Here is a 23,950-nt window from a genome sequence, read left to right as displayed (position 1 = left end):
AGTAAAATGTCCTCCTCAGAAGGCTGCACTTTCGCAGAAGGTGCTCAAAGACAGGAAGATGGGGATCTCAGAGATGATAAACATGAACTTACTTTCAATGCAGGGACAGAAGTCAATATGCAAACTCCCGAGTGCGTACCTGGTGGATCTCAGCGTCAGTTTGGGATGACCAGCCCCTTTGCCCCTGAAGTGTTTTTCGAACTTTATCTCGTGCCTCCTTTTGTAAACAGGAAAATCGCTTGTAGTGATCACTCCCTGCCTATCAGTGCATTCTGATCTACAGCCTGAGTGGATGCTTCACTGGATGGAGGCTCACCTGCCGTGCCCAGGGTCAAAGACCATGAGATCCGCACTCTGTGGAGAACGTGGGGACAGGCAGAGAGCTGGGGGTGGCTGCAGGAGGCCGGCCTGTGTGGTGGGCCTGAGGGTGCTGCTGTGGGCTCAACGCTGTCAGGCGGCATCTTCATCTGGACGTGGACGTGGGAGGGACGGAGCAGGGCTGACTGGGATCAGTAGAGGTGGCAGCCCTGTGAGTCTGGGCAGGGGATTTGGGGTCTTTGTGTGGCTTGCACAGTGCTCCCAGCAGTGTCTGTGATCACAAACACAGTGGCCTCCAAGACGGGGTGTGGTCCGCAGCGGGAACCAGCTCTCAGGGAGCCAGCGGCCAGGTATCAGGGTCAGGGCCGCTCATCGTGTATCCCACTCCTTCAGCAAATGACGTCCCGCCAGCTGGAGTGTACTGCCAAGCTTTGCTCTTTGCTGTGTAATCTGTTCTTTTCATTTACAAACACACAGTTGTAATATTAGACACTGGGGAAGGGTCAGTGCCCCCTCCAGCCCCAAATGGCCCCCCCGCTCCCTGCCTCCCACCTTGGAGAACTGCTGGTCCAGTGGGAAGACCCTGGGAAGGAGAAGGAGAAGGTTGGCTCTGCCCTCAGCCACTCCCACTGTCCTCTTCTTCCTCCCAAGTCTTTCCTAACAGGATGAATCCTGTAACTGTATGTATGTTATTTATCATATGTTCTTTTTTATTCCCCTTAATTTTATTATGGTAACATGAGATTTACCCTCTCATGTTATCCTTTCAGTCATCGTTTAAGATGAGCAGTTAGCATTTTGTAAAGTTCACAGTGCATGATTCAGTGTCCTCGGGGCTTCCCAGGTGCCACAGGGGTAAAGAATCTGCCTGTCAATGCAGGAGACGTGAGAGATGCGGGTTTGACCCCTGGGTTGGGACGATCCCCTGGAGGAGGGCGTGGAAACCCATTCCAGTATTCTTGCCTGGAGAATCCCATGGACAGAGGAACCTGGTAGGCTGCAGTCCATGGGGTAGCAAAGAGTCAGACACGACTTAGCACTCACGCAACACAGCATCATTAACTGTGCACAGCTTTGTCCGCCGATCTGATCTGTAGAACTTGGGAGTCTTGAATGACTGCCGTTGAATGGTAGCTCTACCTTCCCCCTACGCCTCCCCACCACCTCCTGGCAACCATCTGCTCTCTGCTCCTCTAAGCTTGTCTCTTAATTGCTTCCTATCCGTGGGACCGTGCAGTATTTGTCCTTCTGCAACAGACTTGTTCCACTTCCCTAATGTCCTATGGGTCCATCCATGTTGTTGCAAGTAGCACAATTTCCTTCCTTTTTAGAGAGCTGAATAATATTCTATTGTGTGTATATATGACATTATTTATTCATTGGTGGACATGAGGTTGTTTCCATAAGTTGGCTATTTCGAATAATACCCTTATGTGATGGCGGTGCAGATGTCTCTCCAGGGGAGGGATTTCATTTCCTTCAGATAAACACTCAGAAGTAGAATTGCTGGGTCATGTGGTAGTTCTGTTTTTAATTTTGCTTTTTAATCACCACGGCCACATTATAAGTAATCCTTTATATAGCAGCTCTTCTCACTAGAGTCTGAGGTCCTTGAGGATAAGTGCAAGTTCTTAGTCATCTCATTATCACCAGCACAATAATCTGAGTACTTAGTTAAGTTCAATGCCTGAATATCACTCTGTCCTCATAAAGTGCCAGTTCTCCATGTGCCATGTTTTCCCTGTCTGTGATGGGAATCAGGTGGTCCTCAGGGTTGATTTGAGGAGGCATGTAGATGAGTAAGTGCTCCCTGAGCCATTCCTCATAGAGACTGCGAAAGACATTATTAATTTCCGCATCAGCAGAAACTCTCTCTGGACTCAGATCTGTTTCCAAGGAGATATCGTGGCTTTGTGCTGCAGACACAGATGGTTGTGCTGTGTGTCTTGCTTCTAGCTGTCCCGAGGACCAGTGACACCCAGTGCAGCTCTGTCCCCGAGCCCAGGTACGGGAGGAGAATCGGTTCCGAGTTCTCGGCGGGGTCCATCGTCCGCTTCGAGTGTAACCCGGGCTACCTGCTCCAGGGCTCCGCAGCCATCCGCTGCCAGTCTGTGCCCAGCGCCCTGGCCCAGTGGAACGACACGGTCCCCAGCTGCGTGGGTAAGTGTGTGTCCCCACGGTGTGACCACCAGCATGGGGCCCGCAGTCACAGAGGCACTAACGAGCTCTCTTTAGTCCACGTAAGCGGACTCTTGCTCCAGACCTGTTTAAAGGGAAAATTATTTTATCAGAAATAATTGAGTAGCAGCCACATCCTAAAAATTACTGTGTTTCATGAAACAAGGCATCAGATTAACAAGTATGAAACGTGATTTCCTTTTCGATACTTATTAAGTATGCCATCACAAGCCATGGGTATACAACATAATTTCATTTGTAGGGAAAATCATTAAAATGTTGATTTGTTACATGACTTGTGCAATGCCCTTTTAATAAATTGGTGCTGATGAAGATCTGAAAAATAGTAGGTTAATGCATCCCAAATAGCAAAGACATCATTGGTGATAGTTTATTTGTTTCATTTTGTGTAAGGACCTCCAGGGCAATCATGATTAGCACTTGAATTCATTTGTGCCTTTTAAGCGTCTCTTCTCTCTGGATTTGCTCACAAATCCCATTAGTATCAGTTGGAGCTGCCTGTCTGCATATAGAAGAGAAAACTCCACAGAGCTTCTTAACTTGTAGTAGAGCATAAGCAGAATTCACTTCAGAGATGCTGTTGTTGGGTACAGTGTCTAAGACTCAGCAGCATAGCAGATGATCATCTATGGTATTGATCATTTAAAAGGAAACAGACTAAGTTTGACCTTGCCTACAAATGCCTTTTAAAGTGTCATAGTCCATGTAAGGCATCTCTTAATAGCTGATCCCACAGTGAAGGAGCAGTGAGTACAGAGTTAGTGTTCTTCACTGTACTTTATTTATCCTAATTGTGGGTCTGGCTTTCAGTCCCCTGCAGTGGCAATTTCACTCAGCGGAGAGGTACCATTTTATCCCCCGGCTACCCTGAACCCTATGGCAACAACTTAAACTGCATATGGAAGATCATCGTTACAGAGGGGTCAGGAATCCAGGTATGTTCGCAAAGCCCAGAGGCTCCTAAGAAGCAGAGCTCTGCCCACGGGCTTCTCCCTTCTTTGTTTCCCTCTTTTTGTATTGCTTATCTAAATATACAAACCATAACCTGTTTCTCTTTTCTTACCATCCCTACCAAGTGTTTCTAATCATGTGTCTACATTTGAAATTAAAGTGATAGACTTTTAGAATAAAATCTATCAAAAGTGTCATTTGTGGAAATTTTGTGGATGTCATTTCCATGGCTTAACTTCTTTGGTTTTGCATTTCTCTAACATGTATATTTTTAATGTCTTGAAAACCCTGTTGGACTAGTCTAATTTTATTATTTTTAATCGAAGGATAATTGTTTACAATATTGTGCTAGCTTGTGGCACAGATCAACGTGAATCTGCTATCGGTATACAGGCGCCCCCTTCCTCTTGAACCTCACTCCCACCTTCCACCCACCCCACCCTTCCAGATAGTTACAAAGCCCCAATTTGAGTTCCCTGAGTCATATAGCAAATTCCCACTGGCTATCTATTTTACATATACACTACGTATACGTTTCCATTCTGTTTTCAGTCTGATTTTATTAAGTGAAGGACAAATATTGACTTGTTTGGTAGATTCAAGTGATCAGCTTTGCCACGGAGCAGAACTGGGACTCTCTGGAGATTTACGACGGCGGTGACTCGAGTGCGCCAAGGCTGGGGAGCTTTTCAGGTAGGTGACCCCGTCCCTGAGTGTCTGTGAATCCAAGTCGTCACACCATGACGGACTGCAGGAGAGCACTCAGCGCCGACCTTTCCCTGGGAGACTCTTCTCTGTGCTAACAAGTTTCTCTAGAGTTTGGAGGCTTAGAAGGAGGGTACCAGACCCCAGAGTGAAGGGGAAAGTGCCGTCCCCCACAAGCAGGAGGCTGATGGATGGTCACTGTGGTGGGCTCTGCATTGGGGAGAACGTGGGTTATTACCCTGTGGACGCAACGGGGTGTCTTCACTGAAGTCAGTTTTGTGTGGGGGTGGTTTGGACATCGAACTTTGGGGTGGGTGACTTCCTTTTCTCTTATGCTCGTTAGAAGTGTTTGATGCAGTTGGGGACCAAGTGCTGAGGCTGAGGAGCAAGGTGGCCGGGGATGCAGATGGAAGGCTGGGAGCAGATGTGGACCCTGAGAACAGACGTAGATACGGAGAATGGGGACAGGGTTTCTCGTGACTGGGTGGGGAGCTGAATACACAGGGACACGAAAGCTGGCGAGGAGCTGCTTGTGATGGATTTGAACTAGACACCCTGGTGTGAACTCATGGTCTTCATACGTATAGCTGTTCATCCCTGTCCAGTCACTACATCATGTCCAAGTCTTTGCAACCCCATGGACTGTAGCCTGCCAGGCTCCTCTGTCCATGGAATTTCCCAAGCAAGAATTCTGGACTGGGTGGCCATTTCCTTCTCCAGGGGATCTTCCCAATCCAGGGATCGAACCCACCTCTCCTGCATTCACAGGCAAGTTCTTTACCCCCGAGCCACTTGGGAAGCCCTGTGTACAACTGTATAGCTATAGACATAGAAGTATGTGTGTGTGTGTGTGTGTGTGTCTGTATGTGTACATATTTCCCACGTCTGTATCCTGTGAGGTGTAAAACAATAACCCCTCAGCAAGGAGTTACCCACCTAGTACTCAATTGTGCATTTCTGAAATCACTTAAAGTCCCATTCTCCCTTAAAGGCGCTAGTACTTCTTGGAGAACCATTGACTCTGAAGCTCTGGGAGAGAAAACATGCATGATGAGCCATTTTGTACAAAATAGAAATATGTGGATCCATGCTGATATACATAGACACATGCATGAGTGTAAGAAACAAGAGAGAAAGCCTTCCCAAACTATAATAAATCTAAACTAACAAATGGGAAGGAGATGGAATCACAGCTGCCACTGGTGGCCGTTAGGACATACATGTCCACATGGGGAGGTCAGTGGAGGCTGAAGGTAGCATGTGAGGTTGATGAGGACAGACAGCCACAGTCTCCGTGCACCTGCTCACCTTGTCCTCACACACTCGTTGCAAAGGAGGAAAGAAGTCATTCACAGTGAGAAGCCTGGCAGACACCACCTTCCTAAGACAGTCATGTCAAGATTTACAGTAACAGGACAAGGTATGCACTGGCATACTGATAAGCCTGCTGTCGAAATAAGCAGAGGAACAGAAAGTGACTTAGAGTTGCAGTTGCCATGGTGTAAATTCTCCCGTGCATGGACACTAAGTCTCTTCAGTCTGTCCATGGCATTTCCTAGGCAGGAATACTAGAGTGGGTTGCCATGTCCTCTTCCAGGAAATCTTCCAGACCCAGGGATCAAACCTGCATCTCTTACATCTCCTACATTAGAGGCTGGTTCTTTATCGCTAGCACAACCTGGGAAGCCAGTAAGCCCTTCTCCACCAGGGCTGATTTCAAACACCCAGCACGATGTCACTAAAGTTGAGTTTGGGAGGAAATGCCCTGAAGTAGATTCTGGAAGCCTCTGAGTCAACTCCCTCACACCTCTGAGAGGGGGCAAACACAGTGACCTTGGGAGAAGACCCTCTTCGTGAATCACAGCCGTGTGGCAAAGGGGCTCGCATAACTCAAAGAAGCTATGAGCCTTGCGGTGCTGGGCCACCCACGATGAACCAGTCATAGTGAAGATTTCTGGCAAAATGTGGTCTGCTGGAGGAGCCCGCTCCAGTGTTCTTGCCTGGAGAATCCTATGAAGTGGAGAATCCTAGTGTGAAAAGGCAAAAACATATGACACCAGAAGATGAGTAACTCAATGAACATGAGTTTGAGCAAACTCCAGGAGACAGTGAAGGACAAGGGAACCTGGCGTGCCGTAGTCCATGGGGTCGCAGAGAGTCGAACATGATTTAATGACTGAACAACGGGAGAATACAGCATCATATTTTGATATTTTTGCCAAAAATGTTTCACCACCTGAATCTAGTCATGAAGAACATTAGGCATTCTCTTCGGAGGTTATGTTGCTTTAAAAAAGCATTTTTTTTTCAAAATGTGTTCATCTTTTTTTGGAGAACTCATTTTCAAATCTGCCTGCACCAAGCCTTACGGCAGGGAAAACACATGATTTGTTTCTGCAGACCAGCCCTGTATGTTTTGTTTTTTAACTACTCCCAATCTTTTGTAATCTCATTTTCTGAACTTATGTCTGAGTGTAGTCTCAGCTTAAATATATAAATAATATATTAATATATAGTAATACATATTTATTAATATATATTAATGTATAATACTAAAAGCATGAGAATCTCCTACATAAAAAATTACAAAAAAGTCCTTTGTAGTGTGCATTTGATTAAGTTATAAAACATTAAAGAAAAATAATACACATGAGCAGTTTTTATCAAGTTTTATATACTATAATTTTAAAAAAAGATTTAAATTCTAATTTTCTTAAATAAAAATTGATTTTGAAATATATTCTACACAAAAAGTGACTTGTATCTTTCAAAAGTATTGAGCTCATGAAAGGGAAAGAAAGACTAAGAAAGTCTTACAGACAAAAAAAAAAATGCCTCACCAAACTAAAGGGACACAATCATAGATGGAGTCCTTCTGATGAAAAAGCTGTTACTGGCAGATTGTCGAAATTCCAGTGATTTCTGTAGGATATATGGTCCTGCAGCCTCTATGTTAGATTTTGTTTTGTTTTTTTTTAATATATACCCGCTCTGTTTTAAGAAATGCACACTAAATTTTTATAAGCAATGTGTCACAGTGTCTGCAACTTGCTCACAAAGGGTTTAGTCGCTCAGTTGTATCTGACTCTCAGCGACTCCATGGACTGTAGCCTGCCAGGCTCCTCTGTCCTTGGGATTGGGTTGTCATTCCCTTTTCCAGGAGGTTTTCCAGACCCAGGGAGCAAACCCAGTATCCTGCATTACAGGTGGTCTCCTGCATTTCAGGTGTACTCTTTACCAAATGAACTTACAAAGGAAGCCAAAGGGTTTAGAATAAAATAACTTTACACATATCCGTATTGTGGCTAGAGACCACTTCACACATATATCTGTATGTGGACAGAGATAGATATCATTATTCTGTAATATATGGCAAGATAGTGGGTATATGGGAGTTTTTTGTACCATATTTGCAATTTTAAGTTAAAAACTACTTAAAATATTTCAAAAAGAGTACTTTATAAAGTTTATATGGAAGAAATGACACATCAGCCATCAAATCTGAATATATTTTAAAACGTAATACATGTTTACACATTTTTGTTCCTGTGATAATTTCACAATGCTTAAAAAGGAGAATTTGAACCCATTTTAAAAGTGAATTGTTGACTAAAAGCAAGGAAGAATGAGTAGTTGGTAGAGGTACACATTTCCAGAAAAACGATTGACTGACTTCTTGAATAAATTCAGGTTTTTGATTTTCTGTCTGGATAGCTGTGTGTATGTAGGACTTATATTGTAAGCTATTTGAAATCATTTTTGGAAGTAGACAGGTGATAAATTATAAATGGACATGTTAGAGCAAAAGTCATACCAATCTGTTGCTGACAAGCAGGATTAAGGGAGAGTAAATACCAGTGGCTGGAGCAGCATCTGCAGGGCCTGGAGCACAGTCGCTCAGCTTCCCGCACGTGCGGTTCTATCTAGGTCAGTGAAGCAGTGCCATCAACAGTATTCGGCCTGTGGCAACAGTTTTTTCAAAAATCCCTCAGCTACTTTTTGAACCGGGGGAATACGCTTCTTCTGAGAGTCCATTCTGAGCAGAGTCCCTAGCGGACGCGGGGGCGGGCAGTGGTCAGGGCAGGCGCACATCGCATATGCACCTGGGGCATTGAGACCCAGCATCTTTTTAGGAAAACAAATGATTACATTTAGAAGTATAGACAGGACTGTCATTCATAAATATACTTGCTGCAATTAATAATGTTTAGAGGGGCTGTGATGATCCACATGGCCCTTTCATGCACACATTGCATGTATGACTCATATAAGGGATGGACTCTTTATTTTGATTTCACAGAATTGGAACATCTTCAAATGTTTTCAGTAACAGGACTGTCTTATGGCTCAGTCAGCAGTGGAAGTGAGTTTTCCGATTCTGCTGCAACATAGTCAGGAAAGACAAAAAGTCAGAGGTGTATGTTGAGAATGTGCATGTGGAAATGACTTGACTAGGGGCTAGAGGTGATTAAATACACTGATTATCTGAAATCATAGGTAAAACCAGGCAGAAAGTTATACAAATGCTGTAACCAGAACTTACTTTTTGGATTAGTTAGGTCATCATAATGACATTACATTAATTTTGTACTTTCTGTAGGCATCACCCAAAATATACAGAAATAAAACATGAATGAGAGAACAGCAAGCGTCACACGATTTGAACAAAAGTGAATTAAACCAGAGTTTCTGTTGGGTGTTTCCTTCTTGTCTTGATGTGGGGGTGGGTCGAGCTGGCCCAGCAAGCAGGTACAGGTGGCGCTCTGACCTTCAGACCCCCTTTCCTCCTCACAAGTCCATCCCCCCACACACGGGTGCACCCTGCGCGCTGCTGAGCAGACAGCATGCTGCTTCTGGTACAGCCCACAAGGGGAAAAGGTGATCCTCAGACAGGAGACTTTCTGAAACAGGCAAGGTCATCCCACCTTGCAGGATTCCCCCATCTGCACTGTTAACTATTAATTAGTTTCAAAGAATGATCTCTTTAAATGTTTCTGCTGACCATAGGAATAGGCTTTTGTTTTCCCTCTCCATGACTCAGTTTCTTAAAAGTCTGTCTGTCTATCGATCGATCTATCTTCACCCATCAACCAAGTTTGAGTAACAAAGGGGTTAAATCTGCAGTCATTTTCTGTTTATCATTCAGCAAACACTCACAGTGTCTCAAAGTGAAGGTATACTCACAGTTCAGGTCTGAAAAGACCTCCCCTTCCACTGACAACCCTACCTGAATATTCAGGGAAATTGGTTTGAGGCACTGGCCCCAGATCTCAAGTGGGAAATCTGTCTTCCAAAGCGTGTACACACCTGTGGGCACACACACGCGTGTGCACACACACCATCATTAGGGAGTGTACCTGGTGTTTTCTTTTGTCTTCCATTTATCCCTGTTCTCCCAAAGCAGTCAGATAACACACTATATCCTGATTAGCCCAAGACCCAGCCAGTATACACATGACTAGTCCCAACACATTGTCAAACTGAGAGTGAACTCTTATAAACCCGAAGTTTCTGAAAGACTACTTGCTAATCCAAGGTTAATGAGACATCCTTAATCTATTTTTAGGATCCAGTCCTTACCTGGAGTCATTGGTTTGCTTACACCTGTTGGAGGGTCGTAGAATTGTTTGAGTAGAGAGTGAAGGGTAACTGGGGATCTTGCCCTTGCAACATTGTTCATCTGTCTTGGATAATTACCAGCTTATTTCCTTGTTTTGTTATTCAAAATAGTATTTATACTATGCATGTCCATAATGTATAATATTTATACATTAGCATCATCATCATCCATGAATTTGCCTGCACCATGAGAAGGAGTTTTACCTGAGGGATGGCTCCTTCACACATAGGAAATGTGTATTTATTCAGAAAATGACTTGGATACAGTAGCATATCAAGCATGCACCCCTTGGGTAACAAGGGACTTGGGCCAGCTTATTGCTTCCCCATATCATAATGCATCCTGTTAATGCGTTCTAAACGTCTGGCTGGAGGACGTCTCCTTTTCCTCAGGACCTGGCAGCTCCATGGCTCTGTTTTCACCCTCGTTCTGAGCATCTCTAAATTTCCCTGCCTGTCGGTTGCTACAATGCAGGCTAGAACATTTTCATTAAAGGAAGCATTATGTAAAATAAACCTGCATTTTCTTTTCCATGTATGTTTCATTGAAATCACTTGCAGATTTCAGAGGGAACATTATTAAGTATGAATGACACAGGGATAAAGAAGAGAATATATGGTCAAAAGCAACCTCTTCTGAATAACATATTGCATCAGATCTACAATCTGTTACCCCACCTTCCATATGACTTGCATGTTGAGGCTTTACCCTTCTTTGTTCATGGCGAGTCAGAAAAAAAAAAAAGCAAATGGTTACATTGATTAAAAAAAAGCAATGTGAATAATCAGATGCATGGTAAAGCATAAGAAAGTGTGTGTTTTCACTGATACAGTGAAGACATGCCACATCTGTCTAAGGAGGGCAGACGAAATGTGGAGCTGCTTCTTGTTGTTGTTCAGTTCGTCAGTCGTGTCTGTCTGTGACCCCATGGAGTGCAGCACGCCAGGCTTCCCTGTCCTTCACCATCTCCTGGACTTCGCTCAAACTCATGTCCACTGAGTCAGTGATACCATCCAACCATCTCATCTTCTCTTGTCCCCTTCCCCTCCTGCCTTCAATCTTTTCCAGCATCAGGGTCTTTTCCAGTGAATTTGGCTCTTCACATCAGGTGGCCAAAGTATTGCAGCTTCAGCTTCAGCATCAGTCCTTCCAATGAATATTCAGGGTTGGTTTCCTTTAGGATTGACTGGTTTGATCTTGCAGTCCACAGGACTCTCAAGAGTCTTCAACACCACAGTTCAAAAGCATCAATTCTTCAGCACTCTTCCTTCTTTATGTCTAGCTCTCACATTTATACATGACTACTGGAAAGACTGTAGCCTTGACTATAGGGAACTTTGTTGACAGTGCTGTCTTTGCTATTTAAAACACTTGTTTAGGTTTGTCATAGCTTCCTGCCAAGAAGGAGTCATCTTCTAATTTCATGCTGTAGTCACCATCTGCAGTGAGTTTAGAGTCGAAGAAAAGGAAATTTGTCATTGATTGCACCTTTTCCCTGTCTATTTGCTATAAAGTGATGGGACTAGATACCATGATCTTAGGTGGCTTTTTTCTTTTTCTTTTAATATTGAGTTTTAAGCAGGCTTTTTCACTTTCCTCCTTCACCTGCATCAAGAGACTGTTTATTTCCTCTTCAATTTCTGCCTTTAGAGTGGTATCATCCACTATCTGAGGGTTTTTATATTTCTCCCTGCAATCTTGATTCCATCTTGTGCTTCATCTAGTCCAGCATTTCACATGATGTACTCTATATTTAAGTTAAATAAGCTGGGTGACAATACACAACCTTGATGCACTCCTTACCCAGTTTTGAACCAATCCATTGTTCCATGTCCAGTTCTGTTGCTTTTTGACCTGCATACAAGTTTCTCAGGAGACAGATAAAATGGTCTGGTATTTCCGCCTCTCCAAGAGTTTTCCAAAGTTTGTTATGATCCACACAAAGGCTTTAGCATAGTCAATGAAACAGAGGTAGATGTTTTTTCGGAATTCCTTTGCTTTCTCTGTGATATAGCAAATGTTGGCATTTTGATCTCTGGTTCTTCTTCCTTGTCTAAAGCCATCTGGAACATGTGGAAGTTCTTGGTTCACATAATGCTGAAGCCTAGCTTGGAGGACTTTTAGCATGATCTTACTAGCTTGGGGGGTGAGTGCATTTGTCTGCTGGTTTGAACATTCTTTAGTACTGCCCTTGTTGGGAATTGGGATGAGGATTGACTTTTTCCAGTCCTGTGGCCACTGCTGGGTCCTCCAGATTTCCTGACATACTGAGTGGAGCACTTTTGTAGATTCATCTTTTAGGATTTTAAATAACTCTGCTGAGATTCCATCACCTTCACTACCTTTATTGGCAACAGTGCTTCCTAAGGCCCACACTTCACACTCTAAAATATCTGGCTCTGAGTGAGAAACAACACCATCATGGTTATCCGGGTCGTTAAGATCTTTGTTGTACAGTTCTGTGTATTCTTTCCACCTCTTCTTGATCTCTTCTGCTTCTATTAGGTCTTTACTATTTCTGTCCTTTATTGTGCCCATCCTTGGACGAGATGTTCCTTTGATATTTCCAATTTTCCTGAAGAGATCTCTAATCTTACCTTTCTGTTGTTTTCCTTTTTTTTTTTTTTCTTTTTGGCATTGTTCATTGAAGATGGCCTTCTTGTCTCTCCTTGTTATTCTCTGGATTTAGTTGGATATACCTTTCCGTTTCTCCGTTGCTTTCACTTATCTTCTTTCCTCTGCTGTTTGGAAAGCCTCCTCAGACAACCACTTTGCCTTCTTGCATTTCTTTTTTGGTGGATGGTTTTATCCACTGCCTCCTGTACAATATTACAGGCCTCTGGAGGAGGGAATGGCAAACAAGTCCAGTATGTTAGCTGTGAGAACCACATGAACTGTATAAAAAGGCAAAAAGATATGACACCGAAAGATGAGCCCCCAGGTCAAAAGGTGAAGGGGGGAAGAGCAGAGAACATCTTCTAGCAGCTCCAGAAAGAATGAAGCAGCCAGGTCAAAGCAGAAACAGTGCTCAGTTGTGGATCTGTCTGGTGATGAAAGCAAAATCTGATGCTGTAAACAACAGTATTGCATAGGAACCTGGAATGTTAGGTCCATGAATCAAGGTAAATTGGACATGGTCAAGCAGGAGATGGCAAGAGTAAGCACGGGCATCTTAGGAATCAGTGAACTAAAATGGATGAAAATGGGTGAATTTAACTCAGATGACTATTTTATCTACTACTGTGAGCAAGAATCCCATAGAAGAAATGAATAGTCCTCATAATCAACAAAAGAGTGCAAAATGCTATACTTGGGTGCAGCTTAACAATGACAGAATGATCTTGGTTCATTTCCAAGGCAAACCGTTCAACATCACAATAATCCAAGTCTATGCCCCAACCACTGATGCTGAAGAAGCTGAAATTGATCAGTTTTTATGAAGACATAGAAAACCTCCTAAAACTAATACCAGAAAATGATTTTCCATTCATCATAGAGGATTAGAATGCAGAAGTAGGAAGTCAAGAGATACCTAGAGTAACAGGCATTTTTGACCTTAGGGTACAAAATGAAGCAGGGCAAAGGCTAACAGAATTCTGCCAAAAGAATGCACTGGTCATAGCAAACACCCTTTTTCAACAACACAGGAGACAGCTTTACACATAGACATCACCAAATGGTCAATACTGAAATCAGATTGATTACATTCTTTGTAGCTGAAAGTGGAGAACCTGTCAGCAAAAACAGGACCTGGAGCTGACTGTGGCTCAGACCATCTGCTCCTCATATCTAAATTCAGACTTAAACTAAAGAAAGTGGTGAAAACCACTCGGCCAGTCAGGTATAGCTTAAATCAAATCCTCTATATTATGCTGTGGAGATGATGAATAGATTCAAGGGATTGGATCTTGTAAACAGCATGCCTGAAGAGCAATGGACAGAGTCCATAATATTGTACAGGAGGCAAGGAATAAAACCATCCCATAGTAAAAAAAAGAAAAGGAACTTCTCACCATGCCTGGAAAAAGAGAGTAGCTCAAACTCTAATGATCAAAGCCAATACTGGGGTTAAATCTGTGACGATCAGACAAGCCAAGGGGATCTGTAAACAGAAACAAGTATCCTCAGGGTTTTCTTTTTTGTGGAAATATAACTGACTTACAGTATGGCACTTGCTTCAGTGTACAACAAGGTGATTCTGTTAGATATGTGTACATTTCCAGGTTATTTTCTATCATAGGTTATTATAAGTCGCTGCATATAGTTCCCTGTGCTATACAATATATCAGTATATCATTGTTGTCTGTTTGTTTTGTATGTGAATGTGTATCTGCTAATCTCAAACTCCTGATTTATCCCTCCCTGCCTCCCTTTCCACTGTGGGAAACTTGAATCTATTCTCTGTATCTGTGAGTCGGTTTCTGTTTTGTAATTAGGTTCATTTGTATTATGCTTTAGATTGCACATATAATTGATATCACATATATCCTTCTCTGACTTACAGCACTTAGTGTGATATTCTTCTGATTTTATAATGAGAGAAGCGAACACATCCCTGATACTAAAGCCCAGCCTGCATCCCTTCCCGCAGGTACCACGGTGCCAGCGCTGCTCAATAGCACATCCAACCAGCTCTACCTGCACTTCCAGTCGGACATCAGTGTGGCCGCTGCTGGCTTCCACCTGGAGTATAAAAGTAAGCTCCCTGTCTCTGCATCTGGCTTTCCCTGTAACACTGAGTGATTTTCTTAAAGAGGAAGTGGGTCCCTGCCCTTGTTACACAGTGAAATTTTGTTCTAAAGTTATGTTTAGAAGTTCCATGTAGTTGGGTGTTACAAAACCAATCTCTATGAACTATATTGTTATTACATAAATATTAATATAATATTTTGTTACATAATTATATCACAATACTGTAACAATATATTGTTATTGGGGCTATATCTTATTATATTATATTGTATAACATAATCATATTGTGAAAGACAAATTTATAGGGAAATGAAGAAGTTAGGATCTGGAATAATTAGATAAAACATTGGCTTTGCTTTCAGGCCATGTGTGTTAAAAAGAAAAATAGTACAAAATACCCATTTGTAATATTGCTAGTTTTTCTTGTGAGTGGTAGAAAATACTCAAATAAGGATCCAAAAATGTAGAAGTCATAATTTCCAAATAGATTATGGTCATAAGCTCTTTCTATTTCTAGTCTCAGAGGCTGTTAGAAAGAGAGCAACAGAGAGCAGCCCCTTCAGTGCCTACATTTGTGTATTATTCATTTTAATTGGAAGAAGGTAATGCAAAGGAGATGTTAACCTTTTAAAAAATGGATGTGAGACTGAGTTAATAGTCTGATAAATGGGATGACAAAGGTCAGATTCACAAATCCACTTTGGCGTTTGATTATGCAGGTAAACCTTGTAAAAGCAAAATCAGAATTTCCAATGAGAGTAAAGTTTAGTTTAGGACATGTTTTCAAGCACTAAAAATGCTTAATGTTGATATTCATCTCGTTTAATAAGCAGTTGCAAATAAGCAAATACATGGATAAGCTTTAATAAGTGATCCTTTGAATTGAGATAAACAGTTTGTTGGGATGTAAATGCATGCATGTATTTGAATGGCCAGATTTCCAGCTGATGATAAATATTCTGAACCAGACACAAACCACAGGGCTGTTTTGCATTCCAGTTGAATTTCCTTACTTATTACCGGTATTTGTATGCAAGTATATTCCAATTTATTTGAATGGGATTGCATTAGTGACTGCGTAAAATGATACTGTGGATGTTATTTATGTAGAATATATCTGGAAAAATCACTACTTTGATACATATGGTGAACATCTGTAGATAGCAAACTATAAACCTTATTTATGATAGTGTCAGTAAATTCACTAATATTTTTAACAGCATTAGATTTGATCAATGTGCCCATCTCTTCCTCTCAAAGTGATCTTGTGGCTGACTCTTCATTCACTCCTTTTAGAAAGAGGTGCTACTGAAATAATTAGTCTACAATTACCGTGAAATATTATCCATGACTCACACAGACCTCAGCTCCACCAATATATTAATAGTAATCACCTGCATTTCATTTTGTTCTCAGCCAATTAAATTCATTAAAAGAAAGATGAACATATTGCTTACTGAAATTAATCTTGTTCAAGGATGTAAGGCCTTGTTTCATTATTTAATCTATTTGTTTTTTTACTTGGCCACACAGAATGCTGTTTTCATCTGTGGGTTTCTTTACCGAATCATTGTTTTTGGACACTAATAGTATTCTGAGGATCATGCCATTATCTTCTGTGTGTTTAATCTGTTCTAACTCTTTGTGTCAGTTTAAAATTTGGATTATACAAAGTGTTTGTAGAGTTAATCTTATTAAGGCGAACACCAAACAATGTAAGGATTGTTGAAGTAAGTTGTCAAAAATTGTCTAATATTCATAACCTTCTAACATGTTTTTTTTTACTCTCTGGCCCTTTCTTTTTCATTTTTTTTTAAACTTTAAACTGGAGTATATAGCTGATTAGCAAAGCTGTGATAGTTTTAGGTGGACAGTAAAGGGACTTAGCCATATATATCCGTTAACATGCTTTTACATCTACCTTAAATTGTGTATTTCCAGTCTGCACACCTTTCAATTCAGATTTTTCACTAAAATATATACCCATGAAATAAGAGTAAAAACAGCAACGAGCTCTGTGCCTGGTCCTGCTATAAACATGTTACAGCTATTTATTGAACTGTCCTCAAAACAACTCCATTTTTGAGGTGTGCTTAGGTTTTAAAAGGGCTTCTCTGACTTAGATGGTAAAGAATCTGCCTGCAATGCAGGAGACTTGAGTTAGGAAGGTGCCCTGGAGAAGGGCATGGCTACTCACCCCAGTACTCTTGCCTGGGAAATCCCATGGACAGAGGAGCCTGGTGGGCAACAGCCCACGGGGTCTTTAAGAGTCAGTCATGACTGAGCACGGAGAAGGCAATGGCAAGCCACTCCAGTACTCTTGCCTGGAAAATCCCATGGACGGAGGAGCCTGGTAGGCTGCAGTCCATGGGGCCACTACGAATTGGACACGACTGAGCGACTTCACTTTGACTTTTCACTTTCATGCATTGGAGAAGGAAAAGGCAACCCACTCCAGTGTTCTTGCCTGGAGAATCCCAGGGATGGGGGAGCCTGGTGGGCTGCCGTCTATGGGGTTGCACAGAGCCAGACACGGCTGAAGCGACTTAGCAGCAGCAGCAGCAGGGCTGAGCGGCTAACACCAGGCCTTGAAGGAGAAGAAACAGAGCCCCTCGTGCGTCCAGCCTGCTCAGGTCAGGGTCAGACTGCTGACGACTTACAGAATGAGCACATGTAGACGCAAATGTGTTTCATCACAAATGAGCACCTGCCCAGGAATCACAACTGTCCAATCAGAACAAGCGCACAGACCGCCCTTCCGTGCTAAGGGAGCCACCACCTGTCGCTAGGAGCTGAATGGTGTGTGGAAGAGAAAGGGGCTTGGGACTCAGTCTTGGAGATGCGGTTGGTCCGATCCTAAAACCTGAGCTGTTTCATCAAGTCCACCCCTGCTTCCGTCTGAGAAGTCTGAGTTTCTCACATGAAAGTGAAGGCCAGTCGCTGTTAATTAGGTGCCTGTGTGCTTGTCACTTTAGTCATGTCGACTCTTTGAAGCCCTGTGAACTATAGCCCTCCAGGCTCTTCCATGGGATTCTCCAGGCAAGAATCATGGAGTGGGTTGCCATTTCCTTCTCTGGGGGATCTTTCCAACCCACAGATTGAACCCAAGTCTCCTGCAGCTCCTGCAGCGCAGGCGGATTCTTTACCACTGAGTCAACAGAGAAGCACCCTGTTAATCATAACAGTCCATAATTCCAAATGAACACTGACGGGAATATTTCAAACAAAAAGCAAACACTTTTATTTGCAATTTGGTGGAAAGAGGACAAATAAGATTAAACACCCAAACCCTGATGGAGTGTTGCTATTGATACTATTTGTATTTTATTGATTTTTTCCCTCTTTTTCTGATAGCTTTTGGTTTAATGGAATCTTTTATTTAATTTCCAATTTATCTCCACTATGGTCTTATTAGAGAGAAGTCTTAAAAACGTTAAGGGTCTCTATAGGTAAGTTTAAAATATGGTCTTTAATATAACACATCTTACGTTGCTGCTGCAGCTGCTAAGTTGCTTCAGCCGTGTCTGACTCTGTGCGACCCCACGGACTGCAGCCCACCAGGCTCCTCTGTCCATGGGATTTTCCAGGCAAGAGTACTGGAGTGGGTTGCCGTTGCCTTCTCCACATCTTACCTTCACATAATGTTATTTCACTTTGTGTCTGTTGAAACTTACAAACTTGTACTTCTAATTTCTTCCATCCATCCTTCATGTTATTGTTGTTTTACATTTTATTTTTGTGTATTATAAAACCTGCAAATAATTTTCTACTTTTTTGCTTTAAATATTGATTCTTCATAGTGAAGAAAATAAGAAAATAAATGTTTTATATTTACCTTATTTTTAGCATCTGTGGAGCTCTTTATTTCTTTGGGTGAATCCAAGTTTCCATTTAATTTTTTTCCGTCTAAAGAACTTCCTTCAATTCTTCTTATAGGGCAGGTCTGCTGACAATGAATTTTCCCAGCTATTGTTTTTCTGAAAAAGCCACCATTTTGCCTTCATTTTTTGAATGATGTTTTGGCTGGGTTTGGAAATCTGGGTCAGAAGTTCTTTTTCAGTATGTTTAAAAAGAAATAGGGCTTCCCTGGTGGCTAAGTGGTAAAGAACCTGCCTACCTGTGCAAGAGACAAAGGTTCAATCTCTGCATCAGGAAGATCCCTTGAAGGAGAAAATAGCAACCCACTTCAGTATTCTTGTGGGAAAAATCCCATGGACAGGGGAGCCTGGGGGGCTGCAGTCCTTGGGGTCACACAGAGTCAGACACGACTGAGCACATGGCCCACACACACACGTAAAATGTGCCCCTTCACTGTCATTGCTCAGTTTGTGATGAGAAGTAAGCTGCAACTCTTCTGGCTGTGTATTTGTCCATTTTCTGGCTTCCTTTACAAGTCTCTATCTTTTATTTTCATCAGATAGACTATGGTGTGTCTGCACACTTGATATTCATCCCGTTCAGTGACTCTCACATTCTTGGATCTAAGGTTTAATGTCTTCCATTATAATATTTATGAAAATGTCTTGACCATTATCATTGCAAATAGTTATTTCCCCCGTTCTCTTTTCCTGTTTTGGGGGAAACTCCATTCACACATCTATTGGACATGTTGACATTGTATCACAATTCTTGGCTGCAGTTCTGTTTTATTCACACTCTATGTGTTCCAGTTTTTGTAGTTACTATTAACCTTTGATTCTCTGAGTCTTTCCTTGGCTATGTTAAGTCTGCTAATGAGCCCACTGAAATAAATCTTCATCTCAGATATTGTGTTTTCCCCCTTGAATTTCCACTTGCCAGTTTCTTATAAATAGTCTCTCTGCCATAATTTCTCCATCTCTTCATGAACACTGTCTTGTCCACTAGATGTTTTAGCATATTTTTATATTTGATATATCTGTCCAATATTCCACTATATGACTGTGCAAAGTCTGACTGCTTTATCTCTAGACAAAGTGGTTTTTTCTTAAATACTTTACTAAAGATGGGCGCCACTTCTAATAAAGTAGAACCCTACTTTATCGTTGTTCAGTTGCTAAGTCGTGTCTGACTCTTTGTGATTCCACGGGTTGCAGCACGACAGACTCCTCTGTCCTCCACTATCTCCTTGAGTCTGCGCAAACACATGTCCATTGAATCAGTGATGCTATTAATATTTGTGCTAGGAATGGGCACCACTTATGTTAGCCTGTTGAATCAGGAGTTGCCATGGGTTTGAGTTCTGTTGTTGCTATGGTTACTTTCAGAGCATCAGCTCCTCAGTGGTGAGCTGCAACTGCCAAGTCCTAGTTGGAGGCTTTTTCTCAGTCATTAGTCCAACCTTAGCTATCAATTTTCCCTGAATGCCTTTTCAAAAGAGATGCTATCCTTCCAGACTTCTGTGTCTCCCCAGTAGTAGATGCTGTTGCTTGTTTCTCCATGTTAAGCTTACACTGGTGTCAAGATAGTTCTCTCCCAGCCAAAGTCAGACCCTGAGAGTCTGTGCCTGGTGGGATGGGGTGTTCTCAGCAATCTTGCCCACCCTCCCGATTATAAGCTTCTACCTGTGGCTGGTATTTGAAGAGAATTTCCTGACTGCCCCCTAGTGTCAGAAGATCATGGTCTTGGTACTGATAGAGGATCTTAAGCTCACTGGTTCTCCTGCTACACCCCAGACGTAGACTTTCTCTATACACCCTTCTCCAGGCTCCTGTGCCTCTCTTCTTGTGCCCTGGAGGGAACAGGTTTTTGCTACTGAAAGTGGTTTAACTCTTTCTTTCCTAAAAGAGAAAAATTCGGGGAAGTACATGAGCTTCCATGCCCCTCTCCATAGAAACAATGATATTTGGTAGTGGTGAGGGGTGGTAAGGGAGAGGCTGATTCCAGGCTCTTACCAGGCCCCCAGTGTTTCTCTTAATTACTCGGCAGAGGTGCAATGATGGAAGGGCAGAACCTCCCTCTGTCTGGGGCCCTGAGCAGCTGGAGACCCATTCTGGGAACTGGCCATTGCTAAGATGGTAGCTAATCTGCCCTTGCCTATGGGAGTCAGTCCTTTCTCTCCGGTGATCCATCACAGTGACAGTTCATGTGCCCTGCCTCCCCTTGGAGGCACTAATCCTTGGGAACTGATGTCACCTGGGTACCTAACACCTCAGCTCCCCGATGAGTTCAACAATGACTATGATTTTGCAGTTTAAATTTTCTCACTGCTAAAGCGTACTTGAGATTTTATTATACATATTTCTATATCCTAGGTAGACATGGAAGTCTTTTGTGGGTGTTAAAATTGCTCTACTTCAAGGATAGATGAATACTAAAATTATTTATTTAGATTGACCATGAAGAAGTTTTTCTAGAATGACCAGTTTTAAACAAAATCATCTATCTATAAGTATAATCTGTCTATCTAATACATATCCTTTATCCTTTCTTGTTTAACAACAAAAAACAAAAAATACCTGCTAATGGCACATAGTTAAGGCTATGGTTTTTCCAGTGGTCATGTATGGATGTGACAGTTGGACTGTGAAGAAAACTGAGCACCGAAGAATTGATGCTTTTGAACTGTGGTGTTGGAGAAGACTCTTGAGAGTCCCTTGAACTGCAAGAAGATCCAGCCAGTCCATCCTGAAGGAGATCAGTCCTGGGTGTTCATTGGAAGGACTGATGTTGAAACTGAAACTCGAATACTTTGGCCACCTGATGCGAAGAGATTACTCATTTGCAAAGACCCTGTTGCTGGGAAAGATTGAGGGCAGGAGGAGAAGGGGACAATAGAGGATAAGATGGTTGGATGGCATCACCGACTCAGTGGACATGAGTTTTGGTAAACTCCGGGAGTTGGTGATGGACAGAGAGGTCTGGCGTGTTGTGGTCCATGGGGTCACAAAGAGTCAGACACAACTGAGTGACTGAACTGAACTGAACTGAATGTCACATAAAGACGCACACACAGTCCTGTACAGTCTCATAAACTAAGCATGTAATACACATAACTTTAAGTTAGTAATATACGTTTCTTCATAACTGTGAAAAAGTACAGAGATATTTATAGATAAATGATATAGAATTAAATTTAATATATATTTATATTATAAATATATTATTAGAATGAATTCATCTAGTTGAGAATTATTCTCCATTGAAAGATTGCTTGAATTAAAAATTATTTTTCCTGATTTGTGCACACAGCAGTGCTTGTTTAATGATCATACTTCATATTACTAACACCTTGTTTATTAATTTAGACCCAGTACTGTGACTGAGCTTACTCACCACTCTATATGGCTAAGTTGGAAGATAATTTCTGGGTCCACAGGGAACCATCTAAGACTTCATCTAGTGGCACTACACCAAGTTAATATCATAAACCCATTGAGTGTATTTGACCTCCAGTGAGGGGCCACTGCAATTATTCAAGCCTATTTAGTGATAATATGTGACACTGTCTAAACAGCACCAAGATAATTCTATTTATGAATTTTTTCATAATAATATCTTTTCTTTATGTACCATCATTCTCAAGAGACCTTCTTCCACTCCTGTTCACTACTGGGAAATCCATTGGAGTTAACAGAATATTTTTGGAGTCTATGAGATATGACACTTGACCCCTGGAAAGCAAGTGAAATAGAGAAGCTGCTGTGCAGTGTGAATTTCAAATGTCCTACAGAGCCGAAAAGTTAGCTATTCTTCTCTAAACAGAAGCCCAGCAGAGGGCGGACTCTGAAGTGGAAGCTAACCTCGCATGTCTCAGACTCTGGCCCTTTGTTACAGGACAGTATACAGATGGGTCAGACCCTGGAACATCTAAGCCTCATGTGATAGAGAAAAAGAGACAGTAGTATTGTAGTAGCACATTTATTCTGAAAAAAGGATAGGAGTTTGGAATTAGTGATTTGTAGTTATTATGAAAAAACAAAAATTCAGAGAAAAGTAAGTATAACGATTCCTTCTTTGTTTGAAATGAATGCTTATCCTTAACAAGGTAGAGTCAAATGGAGATTTTTTTCACATTTTGGCATCTTCCAAGTTAAGGGTATTAATGGTTATTAGTTAAACTGATGATTATAAAATAAATATAAAATATTTTACTATAGTATTTCAGACAAATTTTTTTCTCAATTAAAAATTGACCTAGAACTAACTGTAATATAGTAGTATTCTTTGAGATACAACTACAAAATGTACTATGCATGATTAAGTCCTTCTCATGTGTATTTATATAATTGGTAGTTATGTGTATAGTGAAAACTAATATTATATATCATGATCTTATAACATCTCACTCAAAGTATGCATACCTAGATGAATGAAAAGTAAGACTGTCAAGATTTTTATAAAAAGATAATCTGTCTGTTCTTTAGTTATTGGGTACAACTTAAGATAAAAATATGTACGTGTACAACAAAGAAATTTTTAAAAGACAGCCAAACTAAAGAGAAACATATAAATATATTAGCCACTGAGATTTAAAATAATTGCTATTGTTAGGTACTAAATTTAGCTTCAGATTTATGACAATAAATGCAAAAAAGGAAATAGAATTTAATTATCTTTTAATAAAGAAACAGTAATTAAAAGATAAGTTCCTTCTTTGTTGTATATTCTATAAAGCACTTATAGTTTACAACTGAAGTTGTCTTCAAAAAAAGATTCTCTAGAAAATTCAAGAGTGAACTTTACATGACGGTGAAGGTATCACTTTTTGATGTACTGGTGAGAACATAGCATACTCTGCTGTGTGTGCTGAGTCACTGCAGTCGTGTCCAGCTCTCTGTGACCTTGTGGACTGTGACCCGCCAGACCTTTCTGTCCATGGGATTCTCCAGGCAAGAATACTGGAGTGGGTTGCCACATAGTAAACTGCATTGATTTCTGGGTCAACAAAATATTATCACTAAAGTTATGTTTATAACACGTGTTCTTTTTTTTTTTTAGTATTTTTAACGCACGTTCTTTTAAAATACTTTCCCCCTGTTTGTTTGTAGTGATCAAGTAAGTAGTACATTCATTTCCTTTGTGAACTCGTTTCAAAACTGTCAGTCAAAAGGAAGTATCTAATGAGGATTAAAATTCTGGAAAATGCCTTAAGTTTTAGAAATGAAAAGTACAAGAGGAATAGTTAAATATTGACAGCTTGAAGTAGCCCTCTATGATAACAGTGACCCTCACATATACAGGCAAATTATTAATACATTTTAAAAATTTATTTTAACACCAAAAATTTTGTTTTGGGGTTTAGCTGATTATAATAATGCATGTTTTAATGGCACTTGTGAGTACTATGTTAATAATACTAATAAGGTTTCTCAACTTGAATAGTGAGTGTAAATAAACATCACAGTCCAATGACACATTGTACAAGATGACACCTCATATGTCCTGGGGTGCATTTATGAGTATTTCATTCTGTGCACCCAGAGATGACAGCTCTGTACCTCCACCAGAGTGGGCGTCCAGTAAGCCATGCCCATTCAGTCCTGT

At 41.3% G+C, this 23,950-nt stretch overlaps 1 protein-coding gene across 1 annotated transcript in view; it reads left to right on the top strand.

Moving 5' to 3' along the window:
• The window catches only part of LOC136176275 (CUB and sushi domain-containing protein 1), a 1,594,796-nt gene that overhangs the window by 1,363,707 nt on the left and 207,139 nt on the right, over positions 1 to 23,950 (top strand). The window contains exons 33-36 of the mRNA XM_065946402.1: positions 2,275 to 2,478; positions 3,328 to 3,452; positions 4,065 to 4,161; positions 14,385 to 14,489. Of these exons, the coding sequence (XP_065802474.1) occupies positions 2,275 to 2,478; positions 3,328 to 3,452; positions 4,065 to 4,161; positions 14,385 to 14,489 (531 nt within the window). The remainder of the gene's footprint in view (positions 1 to 2,274; positions 2,479 to 3,327; positions 3,453 to 4,064; positions 4,162 to 14,384; positions 14,490 to 23,950) is intronic.

This window comes from Muntiacus reevesi, chromosome 10 (genome assembly GCF_963930625.1).
Source record: "Muntiacus reevesi chromosome 10, mMunRee1.1, whole genome shotgun sequence".
Lineage (NCBI taxonomy): Eukaryota > Metazoa > Chordata > Mammalia > Artiodactyla > Cervidae > Muntiacus > Muntiacus reevesi.
This window is presented reverse-complemented; position numbering and strand designations above follow the sequence as displayed.